This window comes from Apodemus sylvaticus, chromosome 7 (assembly GCF_947179515.1).
Source record: "Apodemus sylvaticus chromosome 7, mApoSyl1.1, whole genome shotgun sequence".
In the NCBI taxonomy this organism is placed as follows: domain Eukaryota; kingdom Metazoa; phylum Chordata; class Mammalia; order Rodentia; family Muridae; genus Apodemus; species Apodemus sylvaticus.
The window spans coordinates 112,768,170-112,789,977 of NC_067478.1; the positions used below are offsets into that span (position 1 = coordinate 112,768,170).

General features: G+C 39.7%; 1 protein-coding gene across 20 annotated transcripts in view; it reads right to left on the minus strand.

The window, feature by feature from the left end:
* The window catches only part of LOC127689375 (nucleolar and coiled-body phosphoprotein 1-like), a 568,994-nt gene that overhangs the window by 211,953 nt on the left and 335,233 nt on the right, over positions 1 to 21,808 (minus strand). The window contains exons 1-4 of one of the 20 annotated variants that reach the window (XM_052188996.1): positions 16,078 to 16,147; positions 5,756 to 6,164; positions 5,080 to 5,171; positions 2,270 to 2,370 (exon numbers count right to left, since the gene is read on the minus strand). The exons of 13 other annotated variants lie outside the window; for them this stretch is intronic. In XM_052188996.1, the coding sequence (XP_052044956.1) occupies positions 2,270 to 2,370; positions 5,080 to 5,171; positions 5,756 to 6,004 (442 nt within the window). In that variant the 5' untranslated portion in view covers positions 6,005 to 6,164; positions 16,078 to 16,147. Of the gene's footprint in view, positions 1 to 2,269; positions 2,371 to 4,080; positions 4,313 to 5,079; positions 5,172 to 5,755; positions 6,165 to 16,077; positions 16,148 to 21,808 lie in introns of those variants that run through there. 6 more of the 20 variants (XM_052188997.1, XM_052189001.1, XM_052188999.1 and 3 more) reach the window with 6 other exon arrangements.

Consider the following 21,808-nt stretch of genomic DNA (forward strand, 5'->3'; position numbering starts at 1 on the left):
ACAGTAGATCCAATATTCGAATTAGTTATTCTCACAAATATGTAAAAACAAACAAACAAAAAGCATTAACCACTGTGAAAGTAAGTATTCTGGGAGGAACATGTGGACCACAGATAAGAAACGAGCAGTCACCCATCTTTTACATTTAATATCATTGTGATATTTGTCTTAAGTTAGGGTTTACTGCTGTCAATAGACACCATGGACAAGGTAAATCTTATAAAGGACAATATTTAATTGGGGCTGGCTTACAGGTTCAGAGGTTCAATCCATTATCATCAAAGTAGGAGCATGGCAACATCTAGGCAGGCATGGTGCAGGCAGAGCTGAGGATTCTACATCTTCACCTGAAGGCTTCTAGTTGAAAATTGGCTTTCATGCAGCTGGGATAATGTTCTTGAAGCCCGCACCCACAGTGACACACCTACTCCAACACCATACCTTCTAATAATGCCAAGCACATACAAACCATCACAATATTCAATTGCAATAAAGAGACGACACATTACCATGGAAAAGCACTAGCATATACAGCTTCCTATAATCATGTGTAGACAGTAGAGAAGAAAGGCCTGACAGTGCAATGGAAAGTTCCAGGGCAGTAGTTGTATATGAGGGAACTCTCGGCTACCGTCAGAAAACTCACACATCCACCCTCACAATCAAGGAACACACCAACCCAGCCAGCTAGTTTCTCTCTATAGTGGTGAAATGTTGGGCAGGTGGTGCGGAGACTGTAATGATCACCCTCCTTCAAATATACAAGAAGAAATGCACTTTCAGATCCAATGTCATAGCTTCTCTTCTTTAACCAGGCATTGTTACAGACTCCTACAGTCCATTGCTCATGGTCTTTCAAATCCAGTTCCCACTAATATTTCCCAGTGGTGGAGCTGTCTGCTCCCCAGGAAGCACTACAGGATCCAGCTAAATCCAGAAATGGATTTTCTGTCATCAAAAACTAGGCTTGGGTTGCAATTGAATATGATGAAATTTTGAAAGAATATTTTCACTGTGGGAAGAGACATTTTACTTAAAACAAATATTTACATTTATCAGGTGATAGAGAGAGACAGATTCCTAGACATTTACTGGATTTTAAAAATAGAAAGTCTAAGACTGGAAGGGTAGCTATAGCCCAGGTAAATCAAAGTCAAGAAGTTCACCCAAAGAAAGAGAACGACTACATAATGAACACTTCTTTGAAAATCTGCAGAAGCTGCAGAGGTAGAAGCCATAGCACAGTTCTGTCAGGAGCTTTAGCTACACCAGGCAAACAAGTTGTGTACAACAAAATGAGGACCCCCCTGAAGGCTGTACCCCTGAGTCTCTATGAAAAGTTATTCCTAAGTCCTAGGTCAGGATTGTTTTCATCTTATTGTTTTGATTTTCATCCCACTATACAGATTTGTATGAAAGATAAATCTAAGCATGCATTAAAAGTTGTTCGCTAGTAGCAATTATCTGCATTTAACTAAACCCTGGTTCCTCCTATATTCTTTACCTGTGATGTTACAATCCATATTTTGATCTCCCAGTGTAATTCAGACTGCCCTGTGTCTTATCAACTTGTTTTATTTTTATTACCTGGGATATATGGCTTTGTCTGTTTGAATTTGTTTAATGAACATTTCTGTAGTTTCTTTGAGATAGGACTTCTTGCTATATACCCTTGACTGGCATGGAAGTTACTATGTCAACCTATTTGGCCTCAAACTCATGGGCAGTCCTGCGGATGCCATGCTTTTAATACTGGGGTTACAAGTGGGTGCCACTATATCTTGTGAATTTTTAATCTATGAAATATAATACACTTTAAAAATTCAACTGATAGCTGAGCATGGCTTCACATGTCTTTAATTAAAGCACTCCAGAGCCAAAGGCAGGTGGATGTCCGTGAGTCCAAGCCCAGCCTGGTTTACAGAGCGAGTCCCAGGATAGCCAGGGATACAAAGAGAAATACTGTCTCCAAAATAAAAAATCAACTGCTAAAATATTTAATAGAAAACATACAAATATTTTAATCGATCTGAATTAATCATTCTGTGTGTCTCAAGGAACAAATGATACCATAGTTTTCAGCGTGAATCATGTACATCACTAAATTGGTATTCATTAATTTTTGTTTGTAAAATGACCATCTGCCTAAATATGATTACAATGTGACTTAACTAGACATATCTTTTCAGTGAATTAAAATATTCATTGTACAAAGATCATCTCACTGTTGAAGCGCACCTCGGGTCATTATATCAGTGCTGACACTCACCTTGGAAGCAGCTGAACCTTGCCGTCAGCCCAGTGTTGGGATGGGCACTGAGTTTTGGTTTCATACCCTGTGTCATCAGGCTCAGCTGCACTAACTCACTCCTGCAAGGAGAAGACATTGATCAGTCTGTGCGACAGATATCACCCCAGTGATGAGGAGAAATCTCCACTCAGAGCTAAGTATTAAAACCCTTCTCACACAACCTGACAACTGAAGTTCAATCTCAGGAACCCATGGTGTAAGGAGAGGATGGACTCCTGAGAGTGGTCCTGTGTCCTGCACACCTGTGCACTCACATAGGTACTTCTACCAAATCAAATTATTAAAAGGAAACATTTACCTGAACATTTTTCACACAGAACATTTTCTGATATTAGAGAAACTCCATGGTCAGGAGACAGGGTAGTTTCCTCTTAGATGCTCTTTCTCAAGCCCTTCCTGTTACCAACATCTTTCCCATGCTTCCTGCCCCTTTCTTCTACTACCAGGAAAGTACAGCCCATGGGCCTTAATGATCAGGATTTGAAAATGACAAATTTTAGCTCAAGCCCGTTACATACACTGCTTCTCTCACAGGGAGAAAGAAAAGGCACTGTCTGGTAAAGGCAAACAGGCATCATATCTATGAAAACAATCCCACACCGATCATCCATGAACAACTAAGTATTGTCTATATAAAGTGTATCTGTACATTGCTAAGTGAGCTTGCTCAGCTTTGTACCATACTTCAGGGTATCCTGGCTTTCACTGAGGGTTAAACTCACCTTCTGAACAAGTCATCCAAATCTTGCAAAGCAAAAGATGCTTAGATATCTGAAGAAACATCACACAATGTAGCTCTCTCTATATATAAAGTTATTTTTTAGAGATTTATGTCTTCATTTCATGTATATGAGTACACTATTGCTCCCTACAGACACACCAGAAGAGGGCATCAGATCCCATTACAGGTGGTTGTGAGCCACCATGTGGCTGCTGGGAATTGAACCATTGGAAGAACAGTCAGTGTTCTTAACTACTGAGCCATCTCTCCAGCCCATAAAGTTTTATTATATCTTTATATATAAAAAAAGTTTTATTATCTTTATATAATTGTCAGTCATCACTACATCGATTCATCCTGCAAATGCATTTTCATATCCCAGGGTAATGCCACGAAGTGGATTAGCACAATGGAATGGATTCTTAATGAAATCAAGCTGTGAGAATATTTGAGAAGCAGATGGGTAGGAGTTATACACTGCTTTGTAACTTTCAGCTGTCTGCAAAGAGGACTTTTTTGATCTTGTACAGAAAGCATAGGATATTTCATTAAGGGTACTTTACAACTGAGGTCTAACCCCTACATGGTGCTGCATATCTGTAACTCTAGAATTCCTGGTTTAGGTCTCAGGAATCCTGTGAGTCCAAGGCCATTGTGTACCACAAAAGAAGAACATATATCAAATCCCCCACCTCCCAAAGAAATCTCAAAAACACAGCTTTCAAACAGAACAAACTTATGGTAGACTACTTTAAAACTGTACTAACATCCAAGTAGAGGTAAAATGGGGTATTTGGTAACAAGAATCACTTAATTTGGGGATTCAAAGGAGCAAGCTACAATCACAAAATATGAGATATTCAGTGGGGTATCTACTGACACAATGTCAACAAGCTTGCTCTTTTTAGGATATTACAGAAATTATCTCTCCACATTTTATTAAAACCTGATAATAAGTACAGGGGATATAGAAAGGGGTCTCAGATGTAACAGTCATAAGGCTGGGCCTCAGATAATAAAGCTGTTTCAAGCATTCTTCCACGCTTACCTGCAGAAGCACCCCTCATATGGCTTCTGGGACAGCACCATCAGCTCCTGACACATTTCTATAGGTTGACTCCTCTTGTGGACCATCATGGCTTCACTTTTCCTGAGCTCCTCTAAAATAGTATTGCTTTGATTTTCATACACTCCATATAATGATTCTCTTCTTCATCGAGAGGCTGATTAGTTTGCTATAGTCTGTCCTGGTTATTTCCTCCCATGGGGGTTACATAGTGCTGAAGGAAAAGGGACATCCTAGATCACATCTGGAGAGTATTTGATCCTCTCCACTGAGTTCTTCTATGTTTAAATTCACCTACAGGATCCCACCACGGTGCTGCACACACTGATTTACTGTCCACACTTTTCAGAAAATGTAAATTATTTGATTTTGTACATTTCTTTGTTATTAATAAAGGAAGCAAACAAACCCATCCTTTCCCATTACCATTTTCCACTATTAAATGAGATTCTGAGGTATCTGGAAATAAAAGGTTTTCACTGATAATATGTTCACTCAAAAATGCAACTTTGGGTCGTGCAGTGGTAGTACACGCCTTTAATCGTAGCACTTGGGAGGCAGAAGCAGGCAGATTTCTGAGTTTGAGGCCAGCCTGGTATACAGAGTAAGTTCCAGGACTGCCAGGGCTACACAGAGAGACCCTGTCTCAAAAGAAAAAAGAAAAAAGAAAAAACAAAGAAAAAAGAAAAGAAAAATGCAACTTTGCACATACATAGCACCCAAAATTCCAAGTGGAGTGATAGAGTCTGATGTACTCTGCTAAACACTCAGAAAATCACCCATTATTATCAAACTTTTCTGTCACACAGCCAGGCCTTTCTCTCTGTGTTCAAAATTGGATTTTGCCTTTAAGTATTTAAGGTTAACAAAAAAGGAATTCCTAGCATGACATCCCATGTATGATCTTCAAATTGTGACTGACCAAGTTTGCAAGATATCTGCCTCTGGTTGACTTTACAAATCAGGCTCATATCCACCAACCTCTGAAAGATTCTTCTCTTCTCTGCCCTTAGATCTTCCTCCTGTTCTTGGAACTTCTTCCATAAAGATGCCATTTGCTTTTCAAGTTTCAGCTGTAATAAATAAACAAATAAGCAAATACATAAATAAATAAATATCATCCTTAGATGAATAATGAGTTACCTGACGGACAAACTCAAGCACTGAACACAATTACTTTAGAGACGGTAGAAGAAGGATCACAGTGTATTTTTAGTAACTATGAAACTTTAGATTTCAGACCATAGAATTACAAAACACAACCACCGTGTGCTCAAAGTGATGTACTGTAATTGAAGATTGTCTGGATAATTAGCATCAGATTGGGATCACCAGATGCTTCTAACCAGCTCATTCCAATGTACTTTTGGGACTTTAAGCAGATGTCACAAGCACTTTTTAAAGATGTAAATTTACGATGATTATACTTTTCAGTGGCATGAATCTAATGAATCATGAAACTAGAAATGATATTTATACTTATGCACCTCTCAAGGAATATTTACATTTTATAGTCATTCCTCGCTCCCTGTTTAAAAAGTGACAAGATTTGGAGTACAGTGGATTCCTCAGAATCAGGACAAGCTTCTTCCTGTGATCTGCTAAGCCTCCCTCTCTTAAGCTCTCATCATTATTTTTTCTCAGAAGCATCACTTACCATTTGCATATAGACACTCACTCCAATGAGGCAGTGTCTGTGACCTCTGTGATCCTGGGAGTCAGAACACAATTGGCAGAGAAGGGCCCTGCTCTCACCACAGAATTTCATCTTTCTCTCCTTGTGGGTCATGCACTTGTGTTCCTCAGAACTCAAATACTTCATGAGCCTGTTTTCTCTCACAGTGGATACCAGATTCCTCATAGTGATTTTATTTATGAACATCCAATGGGATGCTTGCCTACACATAGGGCAGTGTCAGATTCTGAAGTCTTCTGAAGAAAGGATGAGACAGGCCTTGCAGAAGGTATGGCCACACCTTAAGAGAACTGGATCCAAAATGATGCCCTGGCAAATGAAGCAGTTGAGTGTTTCCTGGGGGGTTTGCAAAATGTCTGACTCCATTTATCTGAGGGGAAAAACAGAATTATTTTTATCATTGGCGCAGAGAGGAACAAGAGACTAGACAAAATTTGATTCAACATGTGATTAAATTCTTTTTTATTTATTTTTTATTTTCTAAATTCTTTGTTTACATTTCAAATGCTTTCCCCTTTTCCAGTCCCCCCCTCCCCATATGTCCCATAAGCCTTCTCTACACCCATACTCCAATCACCTCTCTCCTTTTTCTCTGTCCTGTTACTCCCCTACCATGCTGGATCAGGCCTTTCCAGGATCAGGGCCCTCTCCTTACTTCGTCATGGGAGTCATTTGATATGCTATTTTTGTCTTGGGTATTCAGATCTTCTGGGCTAGTTAATATCCACTTATCAGTGATTGCATTCCATGTATATTCTTTTGTGACTGGGTTACCTCACTTAGGATGATATTTTTCAATTCCAACCATTTGCCTAAAAATTTCATGAATTCATTGTTTTTAATGGATGAGTAGTATTCCATTGTGTAAATATACCACACTTTCTGTATCAATTCCTCCATTGAGGGACATCTGGATTCTTTCTAGCTTCTGGCTAATATAAATAAGGCTGCTATGAACATAGTGGAGCATGTGTCCTTCTTGCATGCCGGGGAATCCTCTGGCTATATGCCCAGGAGTGATATAGCAGGGTCCTCCGGAAGTGTCACATTCAGTTTTCTGAGCAACCGCTAGACTGATTTCCAGAGTGGTTGTACCATCTTGCAATTCCACCAGCAGTGGAGGAGTGTTCCTCTTTCTCCACATCCTTGCCAACACCTGCTGTCTCCTGAGTTTTAACCTCAGCCATTCTGACTGGTGTGAGGTGAAATCTCAGGGTTGTTTTGATTTGCATTTCCCTAATGACTAAAGATGTTGAACATTTCTTAAGGTACTTCTCAGTCATACAAATTTATTCAGGTGAAAATTCTTTGTTTAGATCTGCACCCCATTTTGTAATAGGGTTATTTGGTTCCCTGGGGTCTAACTTCTTGAGTTCCTTGAGTTATGGGACTCTTTAGATGATCTAGTTGATCCTGATTTAATTTTGGTGTTTGATATCTGTCCAGGAAACTATCCATTTCCTACAGATTCTCCAGTTGTCTTGAGTATAGATTTTTGTAGTAGTATCTAATGATTTTTTTTTAATTTCCTCCATTTCTGTTGTTATAGCTCCCTTTTCATTTCTAATTTTGTTAATCTGGATACTGTCTCTGTGCCCCTTGGTTAGTCTGGCTAAGGGTTTATCTATCTTGTTGATTTTTTTAAAGAACCAGCTCCTGGTTTTGTTGATTCTTAGTATGGTTCTCTTTGTTTCTACTTGATTGATTTCAGCCCTGAGTTTGATGATTTCCTGTCTTCTACTCCTCCTGGGTGAACTAGCTTCTTTTTGTTGCAGGGCTTTCAAGTGTGTCACTAAGCTGCTAGTATATGCTCTCTCCATTTTCTTTTTAAAGGCACTCAGGGCTATGAGTTTTCCTCTTAGCACTGCTTTCATTGTGTCCCATAGATTTGGGTATGTTGTGTCTTCATTTTCATTAAATTCTAAAAAGTCTTTGATTTCTGTCTGTATTTCTTCCCTGACCAAGGTATCATTGAGTAGACTATTGTTCAGTTTCCATGTGTATGTATGCTTTCTATTGATTTTGTTGCTATTGAAGACCACTTTTACTCCATAGTGATCTGATAGGAGGCATGGGATTAGTTCGATCTTCTTATATTTGTTGAGGTCTGTCTTGAGAACAATTATATGATCGATTTAGGAAAGGTCCCATGAGGTGCTGAGAAAAAGGTATATTCTTTTGCTTTAGGATGAAATGTTCTATCCATATATATATATATATATATATATATATATATATATATATATATATATATATATATATACATACACTAACTCTAATTGGTCCAAAGCTTCAATTAGTTTCACTGTGTTTCTGTTTAGTTTCTCTTTTCCTAATAGGTCCATTGAGGAGAGTGGAGTGTTGAAGTCACCCACAATTATTGTGTTAAGTACAATGTGTGCTTTGAGCTTTAGTAAAGTTTCTTTTATGAATGAGGGTACTTTTGCATTTGGAGCATAGATGTTCAGGATTGAGAGTTCTTCTTGGTGTATTTTTCCTTTGACTAGCAAGAAGTGTCCCTCAGTGTCTCTTTTGATGACTTTAGGTTGAAAGTCAATTTTATCTGCAATTAGAGTGGCTACTCCGGCTTATTTCCTGAGACCATTTGCTTGTAAAATTGTCTTCCAGACTTTTACTCTTAGTGTTTGTCTTTGACTCTAAGATGTGTTTCCTGTATGCAGCAAAATGTAGGGTCCTGTTTATGTATCCAATCTGTTAGTCTATGTCTTTTTATTGGGGAACTAAGTCCATTGATGTTAAGTGATATTAAGGAATAGTGATTATTACTTCCTGTCATTTTTGATGTTGTTTTTTATATTTGATTGTTTATCTTCTTTTGGATTTGATGAAAGAAGGTTACTATCTTGCTTTTTCCAGGGTGAAGTTTCCCTCCTTGTATTGGTGTTTTCCTCCTATTATCCTTTGTAAGGCTGGGTTTGTAGAAAGATATTGTGTAAATTTTGTTTTGTCATGGAATATCTTGGTTTCTCCATCTATGGTGATTGAGAGTTTTGCTGGGTATAGTAGTCTTGGCTGGCATTTGGGTTCTCTTAGAGACTGCATGAGATCTGCCCAGGATCTTCTAGCTTTCATAGTCTCTGGTGAGAAGTCTGGTGTGATTCTGATAGGTCTTCCTTTATATGTTACTTGGCCTTTTTCTCTTACTGCCTTTAATATTCTTTGTTTAGTATATTTTGGGTTTTGATTATTATGTGATGGGAGGTATCTCTGTTTTGGTCCAGTCTGTTTGGAGTTCTGTAGGCTTCTTGTATATTCATGGGCATCTCTCTTTTTAGGTTAGGGAAGTTTTCTTCCATAATTTTATTAGATATTTTCTGGCCCTGTAAGTTGTAACTCTTCAGTTTCATCTATGCCTATGATCCTTAGGTTTGGCCTTCTCATTGTGTCCTGGATTTCCTGGATGTTTTGGATTACAAGATTTTTGCATTTTGCATATTCTTTGACTGTTGAGTCCATGGTTTCTATAGTACCTTTGGCATCTGAGATTCTTTCTTCTATCTCTTGTATTCTGTTGCTGATATTTGCATCTATGATCCCTGATTTCTTTCCAAGGTTTTCTATCTCCAAATTTGTCTCCCTTTGTGATTTCTTAGATTTACTTCTGTTTTTAGATCCTGGATGGTTTTGCTCAGCTCCTTCACTTGCTTGTTTGTGTTTTCCTGTACTTCTTTAAAGGATTTTTGTGTTTCCTCTTTCATGATCTCAGCCTGTTGACCAAACTTCTCCTGTATTTCTTTAAATGCTTCTGCCTCTTAGACCTGGCTTTAGAGTCAGAAATAGAAGGACTACTGGGATAATAGATGTTGGTTAGCTGGAGCTAAGAACTTAGTGGTGATTAAGAAAAGACCAGAATCACTGAGGTGAAATCTTCTGGGCAGTGTTTTCTAACAGCAGATAGAGATAGCCAAGACTGTACCTGGTGCTGCAGCTGGACTTGGTAGTGTGTAATAACCCAGGTGCTACAGAATTTGAAGGAACTGTGAAGTTATGAAGGAATTATGAAGAGCAGCTGAGGCTTGGTACTGTTAGAGGCCCGAAAAAGCCATTGGTGAAGGTACAGGCTGAGTAGCAATTGATTAGCCCATGATTGAAGGGATTATGCAAAGAAGTTGAGGCTGGGCACCATGAAGGGAGCCTATGGGAGGCTATTGGTGAAGCCTAATTGTGTTGGAAGACCCATGATATGGGAGATGCCAGTACCAAGGGATGACCTCACCAAGAACAGCAGCAGCAATGGAGTGTAGTGACGTCAACCAGAGCCTAGAGTGCTACAGAGGGCAGGGATGGAGATGGGACCCAAGCCCATGAGGGCCCCGAAGATCATGTGTAGATCTCAGACATTGGAACAAGAAGCTGTGAAGGTTGCCTTGGATACACTAAGAAGTATCTGAGATGTCAGAACCTTGAGGTACCTACCAAGGAAAGCTGTTAACACAGAGTAGAAGCAGCACAAGAGAATGAAGTTTGTTGCAGCTGAATGCTAGATCTGCCAAGAGCAGTCATCAAGAATGAAAGGAATTGGAGATGTGAAGAGTACTTTGACATCAGACATGGAGACGTGAAGTTTGGAGGGTGCACAGCTGGTTTTGTCTTGCTTTAGTCCCGTATTTTTATCTTTATGCAGGATTATATTTAAGAGACTGCACAAATCTCAGAAGAGACTTTGAACTTTTTAACATTTTCACGACTGTTAAAGACTGGAAACTTTTGAAGTTGGATTAAATGTATTTTGCATTATACTATGACTTGTATGGGCCCTATAGACTCATGTGTTTGAACAAGCCTATGTGATGGGTTGAATATGCCTAACCCAGGGGGGAGCACTATTGGTAACTGCTGTCTTGTTGGAATAGATGTGGCCTTGTTGGAGGAAGTGTGTCCCTGTAGGGATGGGCTTTAAGACCCTCCTCCTAGCCTTGTGGGAGGCAGTCTGCTCTTGGATTCCTTTGGACAAAGATGTAGCGCCCTCAGCTCCTCCAGAGACATGCCTACTTGGATGCTACTCTGCTTGACAATGTACTGAACCTTTAACCTGTAATCCATCCCCAATTATATGTTGCACATATAAAATGTCTTTTTTTCTTTTTTTTTAAATTCGATATATTTTTATTTACATTTCAAATGATTTCCCCTTTTCTGGTTTCCCACTCCCTGAAAGTCCCATAAGCTCCCTTCCCTCCCCCTGTTTCCCCATCCACCCCTTCCCACTTCCCTGTTCTGGTATTGCCCAATACTGCTACACTGAGTCTTTCCATAAACAGGGGCCCCTCCTCCATTCTTCTTGGACATCATTTGATGTGGAGATTATGTTTTGGATATTCCAATTTTCTAGGCTAATATCCTCTTATTAGTGAGTGCATACCATGAGTGATCTTTTGAGACTGGGTTACCTCACTTAGTATGATGTTCTCTAGCTCCATCCATTTGTCTAAGAATTTCATGAATTCATTGTTTCTAATGGCTGAATAGTACTTCATTGTGTATATGTACCACAATTTTGTATCCATTCCTCCATTGAGGGATACCTGGGTTCTTTCCAGCTTCCGACTATTATAAATAGGGATGCTATGAACATAGTGGAGCACGTATCCTTATTACATGCTGGGGAATCCTCTGGGTATATGCCCAGGAGTGGTATAGCAGGATCCTCTGGAAGTGATGTGCCCAGTTTTCTGAGGAACCACCAGACTGATTTCCAGAGTGGTTGTACCAATTTGCATTCCCACGTGCAGGGGAGGAGTGTTCCTCTTTCTCCACATCCTAGCCAACACTTGATGTCTCCTGAGTTTTTAATCTTAGCCATTCTGACCGGTGTAAGGTGAAATCTCAGGGTTGTTTTGATTTACATTTCCCTAATGATTAATGATGTTGAGCATTTTTTTTTAAGATGCTTCTCAGCCATCCAAAGTTCTTCGGGTGAAAATTCTTTGTTTAGCACTCTACCCCATTTTAATAGGGTTATTTGCTTTTCTGGGGTCTAACTTCTTGAGTTCTTTGTATATATTGGATATTAGCCCTCTGTTGGATGTAGGGTTGGCGAAGATCTTTTCCCAATTTGTTGGTTGCTGATTTGTCCTTTTGATGGTATCCTTTGCCTTACAGAAACTTTGTAATTTTATGAGGTCCCATTTGTCAATTCTTGATCTTAGGGCATAAGCTATTGGTGTTCTGTTCAGGAACTTTCCCCCTGTACCGATGTCCTCAAGGGTCTTCCCCAGTTTCTTTTCTATTAGCTTCAGAGTGTCTGGCTTTATGTGGAGGTCCTTGATCCATTTGGAGTTGAGCATAGTACAAGGAAATAAAGAGGGACCAATTCGCATTCTTCTGCATGCTGACCTCCAGTTGAACCAGCACCATTAGTTGAAAAGGCTCTCTTTTTTCCACTGGATGTTTTCAGCCCCTTTGTGGAGGATCAAGTGGCCATAGGTATGTGGGTTCATTTCTGGATCTTCAATCCTATTCCACTGATCCACCTACCTGTCACTGTACGAATTCCATGCAGTTTTTAACACTATTGCTTGGGAGTAGTACTTGAGGTCAGGGATACTGATTCCCCCAGAATTTCTTTTGTTGTTGAGAATAGTTTTAGCTATCCTGGGTTTTTTTGTTATTCCAGATGAATTTGAGAATTGCTTTGTCTTAATCATAGTATCTCTTCACAGCAATGAAAACCCTAACTAAGACACTAAGCATATGGTTTATTTTGCTTTCTTTGTTTTGTTTTTAATTTTTATAATTTTTTTTACTATATGGTCTCACCTTGTAGCCTTGACTGGGCTGGAACTCACCTAGTATATAGATGTGGCAGGCCTCAAACTCATAAAAATAAGCCTTCCTCTGTCTCTTTTGTGCTGGGATTATAGCTATGTGCCTTCACACCAAGCTTAATTATATCTTTTTGAAGGACACAATGTGTGACAACTACTACATCAATTCTGGTCTTATTAATCAAGTATATGAGTAATGTCCCTATGATAAAACCATCATTAGTTATGTTTTCTATTACTAACACCAAAAAAAAAAAAAAAAAAAAAAAAAAACCCAAGTGGAGCTGGAGTCCCAAAAGTGAGCACTCTTAAAGCTAGGTCCAGTGCACCACAGGAATTAGTGTTAGGCTTAGAAGAAAGTCCAGTCTTGTGGTTTTCAAAACCAGGGAGATGAGGGAACAAAAGATTAATATGTGACTGAAGACCAGAAAGCCCTATTTAAGATTGGTCTTAAAGCAAGATCCTCTTTTTGTCTCAGTAGGTCACACCACATCCATATATGGGCACTACACTGAATGCACTCACTGGATTTGAATACATAAATAATTTAGGAAGGATGACAAGAATTTGGGAGAGAGGCTGGAGGGGAGATGATGTTGGGGTGGGCCTTCTAAGAAATGAGCAAGGAAAAGGGGAGGGAAAGAGGAACCTTGAAGAGATAGAGATTCCACAAGACCAACAGTATCAACTAAGTTGGACCCTTAGGGGTTCCCAGAGACTGAACCACAAACTTAAGAACATACATGGGCTCTACCAAGCCCCCACACCACCCCCTGCCCACATATATTGTAGATGTTCAGCTTGGTCTTAATGTGGGTCCCCAAACATCTAGAGCAGGGGCTGTCCCTGAATCTGTTACCAAACTGAGTATCCTGTTCACCTAACTGGGCTGCCTTGTCTGGCTTCAATGGAAGAGGATATACCTAGACCTGAAGTGACTTGATGTGCCAGGGAAGGGAATAGCCAAGGGAAGGCCTCCACCTCTCAGAGGATAAGCTGAAGGAGGTTGGAAGGAGGGTATGTGCGAGGGAGACCGGAAGGGGGGTGAAGTGAATTGGATGTAAAGTGAAGAAACTATTTTTAAAAGAAAAGAAAGAAAACAAGTCTTCCGTAAACAAAGTTAGGTACATGCCCACCGAGAGTACATATATGTACCATTCTGAAGACTTCTTCAGGATTTGAGAACCTCAGTAGGAATGTCAGGCTTGCAGATCTCAGAACTGTAACATGAAGTGCTTGCTATTTCCTTCCTGGCAAGTGTTTCTGGCTCTAGTGCTTTCAACGGTTCTAACAAAATATAGTTTATTAGTTTGTTTCTTCCCCTTGAGACAATTCTTAAAATTGCATTCTCTGAAAATCAAGCATTTTTTTAACTACATTCCAAACACTGGCCCTCCTCCTAGTCCCCTACACAAAGTCTCACTCCATGCCATCCTCCTCCCCCTTCTTCTCCAAATGGAGAATGAGCTGCATTTCTGCTACTTAAATGCTGAGGGTCTCTGTCTAGCCTGTGTAAGTCCTTTACTTGGTGGCTCAGTTTCTAAGAGCTCCTCAGTGGTCCAGGTTAGATGACTCTTGGTTTTCGTGTGGAGTTCCTATCCCAGTCAGGGGCTTCCATCATCCACTTCCCCCAACTCTTCAGTAAGAGTCCCCAAGCTCTGTCCAATGTTTGGCTCCGTGTCCCTGCATCCCTTTCAGTCAGCTACTGGCTGGATCCTCTCAGAGGACAGTTATTGAAGGCTCCTGTCTGCATGCATTACAGAGTTTAATTGGTAGTGTTTGCTCATGGGATGTGCCTTAAGTTGGGCTGGTTAGTGGTAGACACTGTCCTCAATTTCTGCTCCATCTTTGTCCCTCTATCTTTTTGTAAACAAGACAAATTTTGGGTTAAAAGCATGTAGGTGGATTGGTGTCCTTATCCGTCTACTGGAGGTCTTATTTAGCTACAGGAGACAGCCTCTTCAGGCTCTCTCCTATATATTCCCAATGCTATGAATCTCAACTAAGGTTACCCACATTGAATCCTGGGAGCCTCCCCCATCCCAGGTCTCTGGCATGTCCTAGAGATGCCTTCCACCCCCATCCCAGCCAGCTGCAGATTTCTATTCATGTTCCTGGATCTCTCTCTTTCTCTTGAATCTCCCATACCTGATCATGAACCCCTCCCTTTTTTCTCCTCATCCCCTCTCTTAGCCAGTTCCCCTGTCCTTCTGCCTCCTATGACTATTTTATCTTCCCCTTCTAAATGAAATTCAAGCAGCCTTGCTTGGGCCTTACTTCTCATTTTGCTTCTTTGTGTCTATGGAGTATATCATGTGTTTATTGTGAAAATTCCTTTCAAAAGTTTCATAGGCTAAGTAAAACTTGGCCAATTGTGTGGTAAAATTTGAAGGTGACGGAATCCCTACTACATCATGGTGAGGAAACCAAGATTGTAACCAGATCAAAAGAAAATGCCACAAAAGAGAGTACTGCTCATCTTGTGGTTACTCCCAAAATTTTGTATTTTTTAATTGATTTATTTATTTTATGTAAGTACACTATAGCTGTCTTCAGACACACCAGGAGAGGGCATCCAATCTCATTACAGATCACTGTGAGCTACCATGTGGTTGCTGTGGAACTCAGGACCTCTGGAAGAGCAGTCAGTGCTCTTAACCACTAAGGCATCTCTCCAGCCCTTGTATTATTTTTAATGCCGCACAGAGCACATTTTTGTGTTTCTGAACTTACCTTGGTTCCCTACTGACCCTCTAATGTGTTGTATAACAGCCAAGTAGGCCCACAGAAGAAGCTAAAATGAAGAAACTACCTGATCTTGGATTTTCAACCTAAAAAAGAAAATGCTATCACAGATCCTCACAGACTACTATCACTCCATGGGTTAATATCTAATAAATACTCAAATATTTGTTGTTAAAGTTATATGTAACATTGCCTGTATCCACATGGATAATGCATGAATTGGTATGTTTCTATGTATTAAAATTTTATATAAAACTGGAAATACTATTAAAAAACATTTGACATCTACTTTTTTTCAATGAGATACATTCACATGATGAAAAGCATTCCCCAAAATGATTCCTTGTGTTGTTCCCACATTTGATTTTTCTACAATTAACCTTGGAATCAAGGCAAGCTTCTCTTCTGTATGAATATGCTGAAAGGGGGCTACTCATTCATCTCTGAAAGATTCTCTGTATTCATAAAATGAATTACCAATAATGAGCTCTTGGTATTATAATGAAAACAGATCACAGTTGGGAAAACTAATCATTGCAGATTTATTTCTCACTTATGCACCAGATACATGGCACAGAGATAAAGGTTAAAGACCTGTTTTCATCAAACAATTCTTAATTTGCAGTAACTTTCTCCTACCAACGTTTACAAAGATGTCCTTACGGTCATGAGGATTTCACTCTGACATGACAAAGAAACTGAAAACCGCTACCTACTATTTTTCAGGCTGCTGAGTCTATTACTACTCACCACTTGTGTTCAGAGTCTCCCAGCAGAGTGCATTTAATTTCTGATGGCCGCAAGCAAAAGCTGAAAGTTGCAACCTATTTCCAGAGATAAGAAAATAGTCTCTCAGCACATGTAATTACTCTGCTACCCAGTATTATTTCTTTGTACACATTTTGTGATGTATGCCAATGATCGGTTTCTTTTGTTGTTGTTTTTTTAAGTTTTTAACTTATACACTTTACATCCATCCCACTCACCACCCCCTTCCAGGTCACCTCCTCCCACAATCCTTCCCCCATCACTTCATCCTGTTCTCCTATGAGTGGGTGGGAGACCCCTGGGTTTACCTCCCCAAACTCTGGCACTTCAAGCCTCTGCACAGCTAGGCACTTCCTCTCCCACTGAGGCCAGACAAGGCATCCCAGGTAGAACAACATATCCAGAGTACAGGCAACAGCTTTTGTGATAGCCTATGCTCTAGGTGTTTGGGACCCACATGAAGACCAAGCTACTCATCTGCTGCATATGAGCGGGGAGGCCTAGGCCCAGCCTGTGTATGTTCTTTGGTTGATGGTTCAGACTCTGAGGACCCCAAGGGTCCAGGTTAGTTGCCTCTGTTGGTCTTCATGTGGAGTTCCTATCCCTTTTGGCCCCCATAAACATTCCTCCTATTTTTCCATAAGCATCCTCAAGCTCCATCCACTCTTGGACTGTGGGTGTCTATTTCTGTCTGAGTCAGTTGCTCAGTGGAGCCTCTCAGAGGACGACTTGCTCCTGTCTGCAAGCATAAGAGTAACATCAATAGTGTTAGGAATTGGTGCTTGCCACATAGCACAGCACCTGGACCACCTCTCCATACTAATGAGGCATCTCAATAACCTTAGCCTTCAGCCAATGACCTTCCCTTCCTGGATATTCCCACACCCTTCCCCAATATTACATAATCCCTCATTCACCCAGAATAAAGCCTCTGTGTTCACATCCACCCCCAATAAAGCAATAAAAACAAGCTAAGATCATCTCAGAGAGCTTCTTCATTAATGATCACCTCAGGGAAGGTCTTCACCTAAAAGAAGCCATAACACTAAAACTCTTGAAGAAGACCTCTCTCTTCTTCCACTCCTCTGTCACTAGCTCCAAACCAGACTAAGTTCCTTCCTCTCTTGTAAGTGCTAAAGGGTTTCTCACACTGGATACATACACGGTCTTTTTTTCTAGTTATATGTTCTCTGATGTACTATAAGTTCTAATTCACTGGTAAAGGTTTTCTTACTTTCAAGGCATTTATAAGATTTTCTCACTGAGTTTGTTGCTTGGTGTTTAGTGAGTATACACTTCTTACTAAACGTTGTCTTCCCTATCTCAGCCATGAAATCTGACTGAACAGAAACTTGCTCACACACATTCTGCTTACAAGAAGTCAGTCCCATTTGAAGTCTCTTAGATGGAGTAACTTTTTTCAATAGTTTTCCTTCCTTTGTATCTTTCCCTTCTCTGATATATTCAAAATCCTGCTGTCAAGTTGGAATCTTGGAATGCTGACCCAACTGCTAAGGACATCCAATGGGTTTCCCTGCTACAAAACAGCCATTATATTGCTCTCCAGCACACAATCAATGAGGATCCAAAGAGAGATGTGTATTCATATATCTATTCAATTTCTCACACTTCACTCCAGAACAGTTTCTATTACATACAACAAAACTTGAAATATTCATGGAGTATAAATAAAATGTGTTTTCTAATCCCTCTGTTCCATCAGTTGCTTTATTGTGGCCATTGGAGGTAACTTGCTACAAATGTCTCTCTTGATTCTTCTGGTTAGTCTCAATTATGGTATCCACACTGCATAAGACTAAAAATACAAACAAACAAACAAAGAAACAAATGAACTTTCCATGAAGTATTTTAAGAGTTTCTAATGGGACTCTCATGTTTATGAAAAAAAACAATTTCTTGCCTACTAGAAATTAATAACACATACTGTTATTAAAATCATAGTAAGTATTAGCTTATAAACTTCAGTTTACTCCTTTAATTTAACATACTGAAATACATTGATAAGTTTAGTAAAGTATTGCTTCATTTTATTTTTGTGAAGAAGTATTTTGTTAAAATATCTACCAATTGGTAGGTATAGTTTTCCACTCAGAGAATGGTTGCATTTTTTTACAAGGTTCGAGTCAAATGTATACTTTAACATATATGATAGTGATGAGCTTTTCTTTATGCCATTCTTTTATTCTGGTCTAAAAGGCAATCATTTCTAGGACATCCTCTTTTCAGATTATGAGCAAACTCTGATAGGCTACTTCCTAGCCTGAAGCTTCCATTATGGCCACTAATTTGCATCTTGTATGCTTAGAGTTATTACAAATACAGTCTGTTATTACAACAGACTGGGAGTATTTCAAACCTGAAATTTCTTCCTTTCTACTTCCACCCAAAACATTCCAGTTTGAGGGCTCAATTGAACAACATGTCCTGTTCTTTTCAGAACCAAAATAAATACAAGTAAACTCCTGTTTACCACTCTGGAAAAACATGTATGCTGTACATCTCTAAAATATGTGGCTACTTGTGATAATGATAAGCCCTAACATTTGCCTCCAAAGTGGTGATACATGTACCAGCTTCTAGTAATTCATCAATTCTCAAGGATGTTGGCACATTTCAGAGACTTGACTTCTCTTAGTTTTATAAAAAGTAGCTTCTACAATTCCTCATTATCTTTGTTGCTTTAGAATGAGAGAAGAAAAATTAAACAAGTGCTACATTTAAATTATAACCCTCATCCAAGAAGAAGAAGAAGAAGAAGAAGAAGAAGAAGAAGAAGAAGAAGAAGAAGAAGAAGAAGAAGCAGCAGCTTGAGTTCTTCAACTTGAAAACTTGTCTCTTGGGGCTGGAGAGATGGCTCACTAGTTAAGAGCACTGACTGCTTTTCTGAAAGTCCTGAGTGCAAATCCCAGAAACCACATGGTGGCTCACAACCACCTATAATCAGATACAATGCCCTCTTCTAGGCTGTCTGAAGTGTACTTACATATAATAAATAAAAAAAAATTGTTAAGATCTGTGTTGTGCCGTCTTATGATCGATTTTGGAGAAGGTACCATGAGGTGCTGAGAAAAGGGTATATTCTTTTGCTTTAGGATGAAATGTTCTCTATATATCTGTGAAATCTAATTGGTCCAAAGCTTCAATTAGTTTCACTGTGTCCCTGTTTAGTTTCTGCTTTCCTGATCGATCCATTGAGGAGAGTGGAGTGTTGAAGTCACCCACAATTACTGTGTTAGGTGCAATGTGTGCTTTGAGCTTTAGTAAAGATTATTTTATAAATGAGGGTGCCCTTGCATTTGGAACATAGGTGTTCAGGGTTGAGAGTTCTTCTTGATTCAGCATTGTAGGGGAGTACCAGGACAGAGAAAAGGAGAGAGGTGATTGGAGAATAGGTGAAGATAAGAGGGCTTATGGGACATATGGGGAGTGGGGAACAAGGAAAGGGGAAAGCATTTGGAATGTAAACAGAGAATTTAGGGGGAAAAAGCCCAGCACTTGGGAGGCAGAGGCAGGTGAATTTCTGGCTTTCAGGCCAGCCTGGAAACCCTGCCTCAAAAAACCAAAAAAGAAACAAAGAAAAGAAAAGAAAAGAAAGAAAAAAGAAAAAAGGAAAGAAAGACCCATCTCACTTCTCCTTGTAACAAAAAAGCTCTTGATTTCTTTCTCAATTAAAAACACCCCTTCCTATGGGTTCTCCCTATGACTTCTTACACCATAGCTCACAGCCTAACTTCTAAATCTGTTTCTGTATTATCTCATCAACTTTGTAATTGAAATACTCTCTCAAAGGATAAGCAGGCTGAGAAAGAAATTAGGGAAATGACCCCCTTCACAATAGCCACAAACAGTATAAAGTATCTTGGGGTGACTCTTACCAAACATGTGAAAGATCTGTATGACAAGAACTTCAAGACTCTGAAGAAGGAAATGGAAGAAGACCTCAAAAAATGGGAAAACCTCCCATGCTCATGGATCGGTAGAATCAATATAGTTAAAATGGCCATTTTGTCTAAAGCACTATACAGATTCAATGCAATACCCATCAAAATCCCAACTCAATTCTTCACAGAGTTAGAAAGAGCAATTATCAAATTCATCTGGAACAACAAAAAACCCAGGATAGCTAAAACTATTCTCAGCAACAAAAGGAAATCTGGGGGAATCAGTATCCCTGACCTCAAGCAATACTACAGAGCAATAGTGTTAAAAACTGCATGGTATTGGTACAGTGACAGGCAGGAGGATCAATGGAACAGGATTGAAGATCCAGAAATGAACCCACACACCTATGGCCACTTGATCCTCGACAAAGAGGCTGAAAACATCCAATGGAAAAAAGATAGCCTTTTCAACAAATGGTGCTGGTTCAACTGGAGGTCAGCATGCAGAAGAATGCAAATTGATCCATCCTTGTCTCCTTGTACTAAGCTCAAATCCAAATGGATCAAGGACCTCCACATAAAGCCAGACACTCTGAAGCTAATAGAAAAGAAACTGGGGAAGACTCTTGAGGACATCGGTACAGGGAGAAAGTTTCTGAACAGAACACCAATAGCGTATGCTCTAAGAGCAAGAATTGACAAATGGGACCTCATAAAATTACAAAGTTTCTGTAAGGCAAAGGACACCATCAAGAGGACAAATTGGCAACCAACAAATTGGGAAAAGATCTTCACCAATCCTACATCAGATAGAGGGCTAATATCCAATATATATAAAGAACTCAAGAAGTTAGACTCCAGAAAACCAAACAACCCTATTAAAAAATGGGGTACAGAGTTAAACAAAGAATTCTCACCTGAAGAACTTCAGATGGCGGAGAAGCATCTTAAAAAATGCTCAACTTCATTAGTCATTAGGGAAATGCAAATCAAAACAACCCTAAGATTTCATCTTACACCAGTCAGAATGGCTAAGATTAAAAATTCAGGAGACAGCAGGTGTTGGAGAGGGTGTGGAGAAAGAGGAACACTCCTCCACTGCTGGTGGGGTTGCAAATTGGTACAACCACTCTGGAAAGCAGTCTGGCGGTTCCTCCGAAAACTGGGCACCTCACTTCCAGAAGATCCTGCTATACCACTCCTGGGCATATACCCAGAAGACTCCCCACCATGTAATAAGGATACATGTTCTACTATGTTCATAGCAGCCCTATTTATAATTGCCAGATGCTGGAAAGAACCCAGGTATCCCTCAACAGAGGAGTGGAAGCAAAAAATGTGGTATATCTACACAATGGAGTACTATTCAGCCATTAGAAACAATGAATTCATGAAATTCTTAGGCAAATGGATGGAGCTAGAGAATATCATACTAAGTGAGGTAACCCAGACTCAAAAGGTGAATCATGGTATGCACTCACTAATAAGTGGATATTAACCTAGAAAACTAGAATACCCAAAACATAATCCACACATCAAATGAGGTACAAGAAGAAAGGAGGAGTGGCCCCTGGTTCTGGAAAGACTCAGTGAAACAGTATTCAGCAAAACCAGAACGGGGAAGTGGGAAGGGGTGGGTGGGAGGACAGGGGAAGAGAAGGGGGTTTGCGGGACTTTCGGGGAGTGGGGGGGCTAGAAAAGGGGAAATCATTTGAAATGTAAATAAATTATATCGAATAAAAAAAAAAGAAATACTCTATGACCTTAAACACCATCTGTTACTTATTATACTCTGGTTCAACATTACATAT